At 42.6% G+C, this 12,969-nt stretch overlaps 1 protein-coding gene across 3 annotated transcripts in view; it reads left to right on the forward strand.

Moving 5' to 3' along the window:
• Positions 1 to 12,969, forward strand: part of LOC146375370 (kinesin-like protein KIF20B) — a 62,059-nt gene that overhangs the window by 26,338 nt on the left and 22,752 nt on the right. For 2 of the 3 annotated variants that reach the window (XM_084948339.1, XM_084948342.1), the window contains exons 26-30: positions 44 to 199; positions 527 to 694; positions 3,952 to 4,077; positions 6,118 to 6,228; positions 8,835 to 9,044. In XM_084948339.1, the coding sequence (XP_084804465.1) occupies positions 44 to 199; positions 527 to 694; positions 3,952 to 4,077; positions 6,118 to 6,228; positions 8,835 to 9,044 (771 nt within the window). The remainder of the gene's footprint in view (positions 1 to 43; positions 200 to 526; positions 695 to 3,951; positions 4,078 to 6,117; positions 6,229 to 8,834; positions 9,045 to 12,969) is intronic. The other variant, XM_084948340.1, reaches the window with a different exon arrangement.

Here is a 12,969-nt window from a genome sequence, read left to right on the forward strand (position 1 = left end):
TTTACTATTTTTAGTTTTATTACTTACTATTTTTGTCCCGCAGATTTCTGCAGAGAAGCACCAGGCGGACCGCAGGAAATGGCTGGAGGAAAAAGTCTCCCTGATCAGCCAAGCTAAAGAGGCCGAGGACAAGAGGAACCAAGAAATGAGGAAGTTTGCCGAAGACAGAGAGCGCTGCACTCGGCTGCAGAGCGAGCTGGTAAGAGGAGGACGATGCTAAAAACTGTCTGACACCCACCATCGACCAATGAGGGTTTGAACCGAGTTAGATTGTGATGGCCATTCAACCACTTTCTTATTATCAAAGGACCCACCTTACAATAAATTCAACACAGACATACGTATTAATAACAAACCTGATTAGTTAAAATGTGGCTTTTGCTTTCAGATATGTGCTTCACAAAGTTGCTTGTGATGCTTACAGCAGAGGATGATTTTTACTGATGGAGTTACTTTTTGGAGCGCAGCTTAAATTGGCGAGAAAGTTGGTCGAGCATATATGATGCTGTTTCTCCTTTTCCGTCAGGAGTCCCAGCTGGCTGAAAAGGAGATAACCATGGAGAATTGGAGGCAGGAGAGAGACACTCTGGTCGCAGCTTTGGAGGTCCAGCTAAAAAGGCTTCTTTCCAGCCAAGCAGAGAAAGACAAGCTCATCCAGCAGCTGCAGCAAAATAACACACAGCCGCCACAAGAGGTCAGTATAACATAACGAGGATCACAGGCCCCGGGGGCAGAGTCTTAAATCGGGCTCCTGTTATAAAAGAAAGATGGGAAAGGTTAAGCATGGTGGTTTAAGGCATGATCGTCTGTTTCATGTGCAAGATGCGGGGTGATATTTGCAATGTGTGTCTCAAACACCGTCAGGTAATGTCCTTCAGTATGAAGTATATTTAGTATATAATAAAATAAGACTACAGCCCTGCTGTGTTTCACCTCAGTCTATTTACAGCCCATCAGTTTAAAACCTGCTGTGATGTGATGGATCACGGTTTAGTCAGAGGTGGACGTTTGAACTTGCACAGCTTCCTGCCATGTTTTATTTCTTTATTTAAATCTTTAAACAGGATTTATTGAAGAGGACTGAATAATGCCTCGTAGAGCAAACAGGTTATCTGTTCCACGTTTTCTGCATCCCTTTTTTGTTTTTTTTTTAAACCTCACATACACCTTTGTGAATGTGGAACTGTATCTGTTTTAGCTTTTAGGCTTTTTATCATAGTATCATCACTCAATGTGACCGGGCAGTCCACCTAAAGCATAAAAGAGTCAGTTGGGGGAGGGGTGTTATAATTTTGCACAAACCGTATTGATTTTAAAAAAATTGGTGGAGGTCTGCAGCCAGTTTGCTGCAGGCGTCTCTGTATCGGAAAAGCCACTAAGTGACGTAAAGGAAAGTCAATAAGTGTGAATGTGGGAAAAACAGCTACAGCATTGAAATATTGACACTGCAGTGCTGATTGCACACAGATATATGAAGTCACTACAGGGAATCACTGGACTTGTATTATGAGTGGATACAGTTTCAAATAAAATAGCGTCGAGCCCTCAGATAGCACATCCTCTGGTCCTCTCCATGCCTCTCTAAGGATGACTTTATGGGTTGAAACCCTACGCTGTAACGTACGCCGGGACCTGCTGTGCATTTCTGCAGATATTTATGTATCTGTCATTTATATTTATTTGTTTTTTCCAAAAAAAGAAAAAGGAAAAAAAAAAAGTATCCGGCATATTTCTGCCGCCGGTTTTCAAATTTATCTCAAGAAAATGGATCAAAACAAAAAGAGAAACTCATCCAATGCAGAAGGAGCTGCTACCAGCTGATGGTTAGTCACTAATGGATAGTCCACACTAGCGTTGTCTAGGTAACCGTCTAATACATAACCCTCCTCCCCCCGTCATATGTCAGTCAGCAGTATCTTTTGGTCTTATTTATAGTTTAATTCAGTTTGAATTCTACTGAAATCGCTGAATGTCATTGGCTTTCTATGATATCGCTGCTGGTCACTTCCTGCGTGGCTGCCCTTTAGCCCCTCCCACCAGCTACGTCAGTGCAGGAGGGGAGGAAGAAAGGAGAGATGAGTCGAAGCGAGTAAAATGTGACACCCTTGTGTCTGGATCTCTTCAGATATGATGTTTGATAGAACTGCAGCACGAGTTGTTCTGCCTTAAGTTGTTGAACAGCCACTGCTGTTTTTTGACCTCAGGTGTGACAGGACAGAAAGTTTGATCATGTTTGTTAAAAAGTTGTTCTTCCAGTGTTGTTTTCATGCTCCTGCCGTTTGCCAGGACTTTTGTGCAGTGAAGGTAAAAATGCTTCAGGAGGTTTGCAGCTTACCTCCTGTGCACGCTTCAACATGGAGTACTGAGATGGATGTCTGAGTCACAGACAACTTGTTGGAGATTTTAAAGGGGATTGTAATGAAATGTTAGTCATATTTTTACACAGAACTCAATTTTATCATTTGGTATCGTCTGCATCAAATATGTCTTTAATAAATAACATAAGAGTTTCCTTCGCTGTGTCCATGTTTTGATCAAGTGCAGAAACCTCAATAACCTAATACTGAAATGTTGGCATCAATTTGGTGATAGAATGAAAAGAGTTCCTGCTTGTTGCCTCGGTCGTTTAAAAACGTCCCCGCACAGCAGTGATGATGAACGACGGGGATCCGCTGCACCGGCCTGCTTTTGATTGTTAGCTCAGTTATGTTGCCGGTTCCTCTGCAGTTTGTCCAAACGTAGTTCTTCATTTTCCCACTTTGATGGAAGTCAAAGCGGCGTAAACGCTTCCAGGTTTTAATGGAGCCATAAATATAAAAAGTGTGTTTTATATCCATTTATTTTAGTCTCCAGAAAACAGTTATTCTTCTTTATCAGCTTGTTTCTGTTTGAATGGTTGCAAACTCGCCAGGAAATACTAAACTGTGCCCGCTGATCTGATTATTTTCCACAACAATAACAAATAAAATGAAGCCAAAGCGAAAACACTTCACAGCCATTCGTAGCAAGAAAAACACGAAGGCTTTATATCTGAGCGATGCACAGAAAATGAGTTTAAATTATAGTTTTTATTTTTTTTTGTGCCGTTTATCTTTCTAGTCATACAGAACTTTAAATTGAAGCCACTGTATATGTTCCAGGATGATTCAAAGTCAGAGACCTCAGTTCTGATGTATTGGAAGCAATTTTGTTGGTTTCTTAAGAGTTCAACCTTCTCAGAGTGTTCCTTTTAGTTTGTGGTGAGGGGAATGGATTCTACATCTGCAGGCAAACAGGGCCGATCTCTCCCCCCCCCCCCGTCACTCCCTGTGTATAGGAGGTGTACCACTCCTAAGCTTTATGTAGTGCAAGCTATTGTGTTCAGTGCGACTTCCTTAGAAAGTATTAAACTTTCTACTTTGACCTTTCGAAGTTCTTCTTCTGGCATTGATTTAAAAAATGAAAAGCTCATCTCTGTTCGTCAACGTTACATGCTGTTTTCCATAAAGTAATCCCTTCACGCCTTAGTGGCTCAGATCCAACTCGACACCTTTTGCTTCCTTCGGTCTCCTCCATCTATGAATATGCAAATTAGTCCCAGTTTCTATTTCCACCCACCGGCCTGCAGCTCAAACATACCTGCTCACCTTCGACTTCTGCTCAGATAGCATAAACTAGTCTAGGCTGAGCTAGTAGTTGTAGCGTTGGGGTAATTCAGGCGAAGACGTTCAAGCCAGAAACCAATTCTGACGGAGGGTGAATGGGTCGGCAGCAAGCTGATGAATCAGGAATGTGCCGGGAGGTGTGAGAGCGAACCGTATCGGTGTATCAATACAAAGGAAAATGAATTGATATGTGTTGAAAGTCTATATTGTCAGCCATCTCTGGCATGTTTCAAGGGTCTCTCAAAAGCATGAAATTGAAGGTGAGATGCAGAAGACGTGCTCAGTGTCCATGAACTTCCTGTTTCAGGGCAGCGACGGTGGTCCCAGCGTGGCGACGCTGCAGGCTGCTCTGTCTGAAAAGGAGGCAGAGATCCTGAGGCTGACGGAGCAGCTCAAGGCCTCCACAGTGAAACAGGAGGACACAGCGACACAGGTCAGTGTTTTAAGCCTTACTCGAGTCAAACAAGAACTTTTCAAAATCAGATATCCACCCATGGTCGCATTTGAAAGGTAGCTTTAAAGATTTGTGGTTTTAATCCTCCACACAGGACGGCAGTGGTGCTTATCTTTGATTTATAGCCCCGTTCAGACGTGCACTCTTTTCATCGTAAGCCGACAACATCTGAACCTGTCGTCTTCATGTCTGGATGAACGTTCTGTTAACTTTTACTTAAAAGTTGTTCTGGTAAAACCTTTTATGCCCTTAATGACCACCAGGGGGAAACTCCTGTGGTTTCCAAAGCACTGCAGGTCCTGTAGAAGTCTATCAGGAAACAGCCCTTGGACGTGACCTCTGCAAAGCCTGAGACGATCCAAATCTGACTTTATCAGGCAGGGAGCAGAACGCACCCTGTGTCTGAGAAGGAACCGAGACGCTTAAAAATGTTCAAGGATGCTTCGACATCTTTCCGCCCTCAGATTACTCCTATAGTTTAAAAGTATGTTAGGAGCGCCTTTAGCTTAAAGCTCAATGTTTTTATGTAGCATCTGTCAAAACTGAGGAGTCTTTAAACAAAGGGCCGTATTTTTAGTTTTACATGGAAAAAGAGAGCAGATGTAAATGAGTGCATAGCTCTGTAGTTGTTTTATGTTTGAAGGTGAAGATGGCGGGCAGCAGGAACATTTTTTTCTCTTATGTTCAAACAGATGTTCGTTTTCATTTCTCAGCGAGCAGGTCAGAGGATAACGGGACGAGAAAAGAGCTTCAGGCGTGCAGATTTGCTTTCGTTGGTTTGCTTAGCGCTCCAGCTTAAATGTAAGAAGTGTAAATATAATGAAAAAGGCAGAGGACGCCCGGATTAGACACATCTGATCTCCATCTATAAACAGAGCCAGAAGATGAGCAGAGAACACAGACAAACTGGGCTGTTTGTAGCAAGGAAAATCATTCTCATCTTTAACCCTCAAACACTACTGTGCTCACGTCTGGTATAGTTTACCTGATATAATATAAAACAATTCCATCAAGAAAGTACAACAATACATACCAAATTGAAGTGCAGTGGTCAGTTATGTGCTAAAAATAACCCGCGATAGGTGAAATCTGCCAGCTTTATCTTTTACAATAATTATAAATGTTTTAAGGCTGTAAACCCCTCGCTACACACTTCATACACTTTTCTCAGACAGGCATGAACATTTTCACACTTTTCTCTCTTGCTTAAACACTCAAAGTTCAAACCCTCATAGAAAAATAAGTCCAGTATTATAGAATGAAACCAAAGACACCCGCGGCTGCCTGCAAAACGTCTCGTCGACATTGTTGTTTGTTGGGGAGAAAACCTACAAACACACAGTACCAGCGCTTCAGTGCTAGAGATCGAAGATTTATGTGAATTTAATAAATTTGACAAGCTGAACGCATTCTGTACTGTACAGGAGACACGGCACGAGATTGAATAATCTACAGCCAATCAGGACGCAGAACACAATGAGACGTAAAAAAGTGAACCGCATTATAGCGAGGGACCACTGTACTCTTATTTTATTTCCCCTCATACACAGCATCTCATGGAAGTAAAAAAAATTGTATCATCGGAGCAGCGAATGAAAAAACCCCACTAAAACTGGTGACAAATCGTTAAGTAAAACAAATAAAACGAATGAAACTGTGTACTTCTCTTTGGTCCACCCATTCCTGGGACGTGTGGGTGAAAATCCCCTGATGTTCCAGGATGAGTGAATGTTTCCTTTTAGTGTTAAACACCAGCTGTGAGAAGGAAACAAACTAAGATCTAAACCCTGACCCTATATATGAATAAAATCATTTCAATGATGTGAGTGCGTGTGTGTGTTGGAATGTGAGCATATAGAAGTAAGATAGCAAAGCTGTACCTGAACAAAAATATGCAGTGTCCAACTTGTTTGTGACTTTTATCACTTTTATGTCTTTTTTTTCTGCAATTTGTAGCTTTGGGACCAAAACAATCAAAAGACGTTAATAATAACATGAGATGTTTTCTCGTTCTGGCAGCAGCAGGCTGAAAACAAAGAGAGCTCTGCTGCTCTCATGGAGAAACCCAGGAGTGAAACCATTGTCAGGAAGTCTGGAAGGAAGGATACCAGAGCGTCCGTCAGCAGCCAGGTAAGCTGCTGAGATGACACGAGTGCAGAAACAACAGCTGTGTACTGAACCTCCTCCTCTTCCTCCTCCTGTGGTCTGTAGATATCCCCTCACACACAGTCCTTATTAGAGTCACAAACCAGTGTGTGGGATACGTGACAGAGCCTTTGTGGTGCTAGAGCTGGGGAGTGGCGAGAGGAGATTGTACTTTATGAACCGATAACGTACGCTCGAGTTGGCACGTGTGCTTGAGCCACGGCTCTTTTGAGTGGCTGTGACCACAGTGGTGAGTTTCCGTGTGCTCAGTTACAGCTGCATTAGTCAGCCGACTTTATTCCCTCTACTTCACCTTCTCTTTTTCTCCAGAGTAATAGTGACACACAATAGTAGCCACAGAGTTAACGTTATAGCCATAAATAACATATTACAGATAACATAAAACTAAGGCAGATTTGGCAATTTGAATTAAAACATAATGCAAAAACCAGACTGAGAGATAATAACAATACTGTATATTAAATTAATGATACAGATCAAACAGAGGGAACAGGAAAAGGTCAGATGCAGTCTGCAGCTGAGGTCATGTGACTGGAGTCATCAGAGTGTTCTTCCAGTGCGGTCCAGCAGCTCACTAATAATCCAAACACAATGTTGGCTTGATTCAAAGACGAGCCAGCAGTGAGTTCTGCCTGCAGCTCAGACTCCCCCCCCCCCTTTGCCTTTTCGTTGAACCGTGCTTTTGGCTGACAGAATTTCTGTATCGATTAAGTTTAAACTTTGAAGTTATCTCAAATCACAGTTTTTTGTGTTCATGTCTCGTCTTGGTGAACTTGCCACAGTTCTTCCTGTGGTGGCCGTACCCTCTGTGGCATCCTTGCTCTTTGTGTGAGTTCATAATGTTCTTTATGGCTCTGGTTGCTTTGGTGCACGAGTTTTGGATCTAACAGACCCCTGACGGTGTTGTCCAATACATACTCTCAACGTAGTTTGCGGATATGCTCCCTCGAACCTGCGACGGATCTCCAGCAGGCGTCACTGTTTCCCCTCTCTCCAGCCTCCAGTAAACAGAAGAAAAACAAAAGAGGCTTCTGTTGGAGTCCTCATTATCAGGGCACTCAGAGCACCAGCTCTCAGACTTTAGACTGTAGATGGTTGCACTAGAAGCCAATTGGTTTCTGCCAGTTCTGGACTTTGTCCAAATTCAATTTCAAAGAGAAGACAGCTTGATGAGTTTTTAATCTGCTGTGTTTGGCCAAACACTAATTCCTGTCTGCAGCCTTTACAACACCTGAGATTTTACTACATCCAAAATGAATAAACCAAAAAATCCAAAGTATTTTACGTAAACACTAACAGCACATATAAAATAATAATCTAAGATTCACGTGTGAAGTCAGTTTTAAAGCGTTCGTGCTCGAGGTTCCAGCTGACTGAGGCCATTCACAGCATGTATGAACCTCCTGGAATGCAGATATGTGATAAACTGCCTTTAGAGGTCAATAAGTTGCAGGACTGCATGCAGCAACTTTTCCCGTATCTTTCACTCTCAGAAAAAACAAGTTTCTTTCATTTCTTTCGACTTTTATGCTCAGTGTCAATTTTTGCACGGCCTTTGTTTTTTTCCTCGTCAGCGAGTCTTTTCGCGGCGTACAGATGAGCACTTCAGAAGTTGTCGTGATGTGCTTTTCATAAGTGGAACTGTTTTGAGTCGCTGTCTGCTTCAGTGTGGGTCGTGTGCTACAAAGCAGGATTTGGGGCTCAGCGAGGTGACTTCAGGGTTAACCCTGAGTTTTCAGGGTCACAAAGTTGTTTGACTTCCTGCTGGGGTGCATCGCCATGGTAACTTAAGCCACACACCAAATGTTCACCTGAGCAGATTATCATTAAAAGCCAAAATCAACACACATAAAAAGCATCATATAGCGACTAATCTGTTAGTGTCACCTTTCCTGGACGATCCATCAAACCTCGACTCTGTGGGACGACAACAGTAAGAAGGTGTTCAGTTTTTAGAAACGGGTCTTTCCTTCATGAGCATCACTGAGAAATGAGCTTATGTAGCTGTCTTATTCCTTGTTTTTCCACTTAGCTATGAGTCATTTTAAAACAATTAACCTGCACACTATTACATATTGTACAAAGCCTTGGTACCAGGTTGAACTTGACTTCTGCTGTTTTAATTGTTCCTCACTCGCTCTCAGACTGTTTAACGCTGCGGGGCTACAGCTGAATGACATCTAAACAACATGGAAACTTAACTACATGTCACATGTTTAAATGATGGTGCTGTGATAGTCGTCTCACTTACTGCAGAGATTTTTAATACGATACAGCTGTGACATGCTTTTGCTCTCACTGCTGCCGTGGCTCTGTGCCTTTTGTGATGTCGCTCCTTATTTTAACCCACATCACTTCTGATTGGCCTGTTCATGGTCACCTTTCATGTGAGGTGATTTACAGCTGACGGCTCGACGTTTTGATTTGATAACACTCAGCAGTTGTGCCAACTGGCCTCGACACCTTTATTGTAACAGGCGGAGAAGCCTCGATCGCCAGACCTTGTGACATTTCTCTCTCGAGTGATGATGAAGTGACCCTTGACCTTAAGCCCACATGTGGTCCCGCAGGTTTCGAGCGGCTGTCCGTCAGTCCTGGAGTCCTCTGAGATTTCCACAGAAGAGGGCAGAATGAGTCGCTTCCCTCGGCCTGAGCTGGAGATCTCCTTCAGCCCGCTGCAGCCCAACCGCATGGCTCTGCGCCGGCAGGGAGAGGAGGGCGCCGTCACCGTCAAAATCACCCGCTCAGCACGCAAGAGGAAGAGCGGCGAGATGGAGAAGGTAAGAACCAGTAAAATGAAAGCTGCTCGTCATCAGGATTATCGAGGAAGTAAAAATCATAAATTAGGAGGTTTGTTTTTGTTATTGGCTGAACTTTGCATTTAATATTTCCCACATTTCCAAACAGGTGCAAAATAGTGCGCACGCAAACATCACACTTTAAAAGAACCCACACTCGTAACAGTGCGTCCCTCTAGGTTTCCCAGAAATGAATCAAATGGGGGAAAAACCCAACTGCACACAGAAGCCTGAGCCGTGATCCAGTTACAGTTTCCAGTTACAATCAGGGGTGAGGGTTGTTTATTTCTCCACCATGTTGTGTTCAGAAAATCTTCTCTCAGCTCCATTAATCCAGCCGGTGCTGGCTGAGCATGGTTGTCCAAACACGCACCTTTTGCAGCAGCAGCAGCTGTAAACAGTGTTAGATTTGTTGCTTTCTCTCCAGCAAAGAGAAAACTAACAGCTGTGACATGAAAGTCAATTTATGCTTATAGGAATTTCTGCACTTCATAGCCTAACAGTAAAGCAGGCAGCAGCACAGTTATTCAAGTTTTGTTTTTTCTAGTTGGTTTGTAGTTTTATTTCATTTCAAGTTTTTGTTTTGCATTTAATTTCACTTCAGTTCATTTCCAGATTTGCTTGTTTCAGTTTTTGTTGTGTTACTGTCATGCAGGGTGTTTGTCAGGCAAGACTTCAGTTCACAGCTTTGTGGAAGGCAGTAGGAATGTCTGTAGTTTCTACACAGATGCACAGAAGCCCTTAAATTAAAGCTAAAAGTCTGCGCTTCGGTCGAGTTTGACTGGTTGCCAATTTAAAAGCTTCCTGGTGTTTTTAATGCTCTGCTGGATCTTTGAGTGGTTGGTTGGTGACGAAGAAGTTTTGCTGATGTTTTTCAGAATCACTCTGACGTAAATGTTTCCTGAAACATCTGCAACAGAGCACCGCCGCAAATGATCACACACAACACAGATGCACATAAAATGTGTCTAGTAGAAAACATTTTTCAAGGACCAAAAAAACAGTAATTTTTATTTAACATATTTCCCACAACAGTCTCACAAAGAGCTCCATGTAACTGCCAGGAGCTCAACGTGTAGTCTGCATACTGTGTAGGCAATGTGTGACTCACACAAGTAACAAAGTCGATCCATTCCCATCTGTGCCATCTGGAAACGGATCACATAAGTTTTCATCCTGTGAAATGGTCAGCGCTGCCGATGCTCTGTGATGCTCTTGGAAACCAGTCCCAGAGTGGGCTGAAGGGGCTTCGTAGAAACGGCTCTCAGACGGAGGCATGTATAGAAAAGTGAAACTGCACTGGAAGCTGAGCAGAACTGTGGACCTGCGCTTAGGTCGCTCTGTTGGCTTTGACCAATCCTAAGGAAGCACATGTAAATATTAAAGAGAACATGAATACGTGCACACACCTCTGGTGGTGCATTAAATTGTACAACTTCAGTTTGTTGCAGAGAGGAAGCAAAACCAATGTGTGTACATCTAAAGAAAACATAACAATCATTCAGAGCGAAGTATGGAAATAGAATATTTTAAACATGTTGTGAAAAATCGAGTAAGGTTCATTTTTAGCACCAATAACATTATCCAAGTGATTCCTTCAGATGTAACACATTCAGTGCAGATGATAAACACCAACACATGTAGCAGCCACATATGACACTCATTCATCATAAATACCAGGAGAAACACTCATACTTCCCCCCTGAGAACACGTTAAACGACCCCACACTCACAAGCAGACGAGGTCGAGTGCAGTTTATTCGCTTCATTCGACGTATCGCTCTTCCTGTCTTTGGCCCAAAAGATTAATGCTTGTTGCAGACCTGTGTGTTACAGATCATTCACTGCTTTCCTTCTGTCACGCTGACAGATTATTTTGAAAACTTAACATGGCTGTGTTCTGGAAAATAATTTTTTAGAAATATGTTGATGTAAAGTGAAAAATAACACACTGCCAATAGTTCTTTGTTTTGTTTTTAATTGATGGCGACTCAGCCCAACGTCAGCGTTTCCTTTCTCTGTCAGGATCGGTGGTATCCTAAATGATTTTTATATGTGCTTCCAAATATAGCCACACTGAAGTGTTCTGGTTTTCTCAATAACATTAGACGCAATTTTCCAGACCTGTGACCGTGTTGCTCCTATAAACGCCACGTTGTCCTTATTTCCATATAATCACAAGAGGCAATGTGTTTGGGAGGCGCTGATAAATCCAGAGTGCTGAGGCATGAAAGTACCTTATGGCAGTAATTCATACTCACACGTGCTCAGTGTTTTTAAGTTTACTACTGACAAAGTTAGTTTAAAAGCAGCTTTGTTAAGACCCAACAGTAAAGTTTCCCATTTAGAGCATGCCAAACTTTGGGGTCGGGTCAGGTTAGGTCTAAGCCGTGTCTGGGTTAAGAAATGTCGTCTTCTTTAGTCATTACCCAGAGCTCGTGGTTGTAGGTGGTGGTAAGAATGTAGAATGAGTGTAGGTCGACATCTTTGCCTTTACACTCAGATCTCTCTTTACTGCAGGAAGAGACTTCTCTATACAGGAAGTCCTGAAAATGCATGAGAACCTTTTAAAGCAGCAGCATCACTCAAACCCTTTAGTAGGATTTGGTTTTTAGTTCAGTCCAGCAAATCACACTGACGCTTTGCAGCAACGAGGAGCTGTTTGTGGAGGCGATTCATTGTAAGAATTCTGGTGTGTTTTGCACTTTTCTGTTAAAATGCACGACTCTGATCAGTCTACAACAAAAACTAGTTTGGGGGTTTCTGTGATGTAGAACTGTGGACTATATTTAACATCTCGACCTTATCCTGGCACGTCCACACATTCAGGTTTTGTCACAGTGACAACAGCAGCATACAGCTCGTATAAAAGCTGACTATCCTACATGACTACACTGCTGTTACACGTTCCTCTCCTGCTGTGAAAACAACTCACTTTTGTGTTCATCATATCTTTCAGTTTGACATCCTTGCTCATGGACTCGTTGGCACTGTTTGACAGCAGATTTCACAGGTTCAGGCAACAATAGGAACTGTTTGTGACCAAGAGCAAGGGCATGAAGGATGATGTAAACAAGCAGGATCAAATTTGGGCTTTGGCCATACAGAGAAATAGGGCTGCCACGATTAGTCGACTAGTCACGATTACGTCGACTATTAAAATCGTCGACGACTAATTTAATAGTCGACGCGTCGTTTGAAGCTTTGTAAGATCCCAAAAGACGCAGGAATAAGTAGTAGGATTTAAGAGTGTAATAACGGACTGAAACAGAAGATGGCAGCACTGCATGTACAAGGATGCCAGCTGCCGTTACACCCCAAAGAAGAAGAAGAAGCTGTGTCCCAGAATTCATAGCGCAGCCCAGCTCAGTTTCCAACGATGGCGGCAGCTAGTTAGTTTTAATATTACTCTTATTATTCTTTTTGGGTCACAAAATAAAGTTTAACATATTTTCAGGCGAGAATGTAGCTGTGTAAACCTCAAATATCTGCTCAGTTCATCAAGACACCACATATTTTCAAAAGCGCTCCGACGTTTTCGGAGACGTCTGTTACCCACTAGCTCGATAGTTAGCCAGGATTCAAGGCTCGCTAGAGCCCGTGAGAACACCGGACTCCCGGCAAATCGTTTTCAAACCCACCGCCGTCTTTCGCTACTCAGGTTAAACATGTAATATGAGTCACTTAGATAACTTGGGAACAAATAAAATACTAAAAAAAAGCCAAACAATAACATTTCTGAGTAAATCGGTTTGGCTGAGATTAAAGTTATAGTTTTTACACAGCTGAATAAACGTCAAGCAGACAACTGATTATCAGAAGTGTGAGATGCTCAAGAATTTACTCCGGTGTCCTGTTATATTTTAGATAGCAAGGAGCAGACGGCTGAGTTTATTAAACTTCACTG

The sequence above is a fragment of the Perissodus microlepis genome, chromosome 13 (genome assembly GCF_051167445.1).
Source record: "Perissodus microlepis isolate ML-2025 ecotype Zambia chromosome 13, ASM5116744v1, whole genome shotgun sequence".
NCBI lineage: Eukaryota > Metazoa > Chordata > Actinopteri > Cichliformes > Cichlidae > Perissodus > Perissodus microlepis.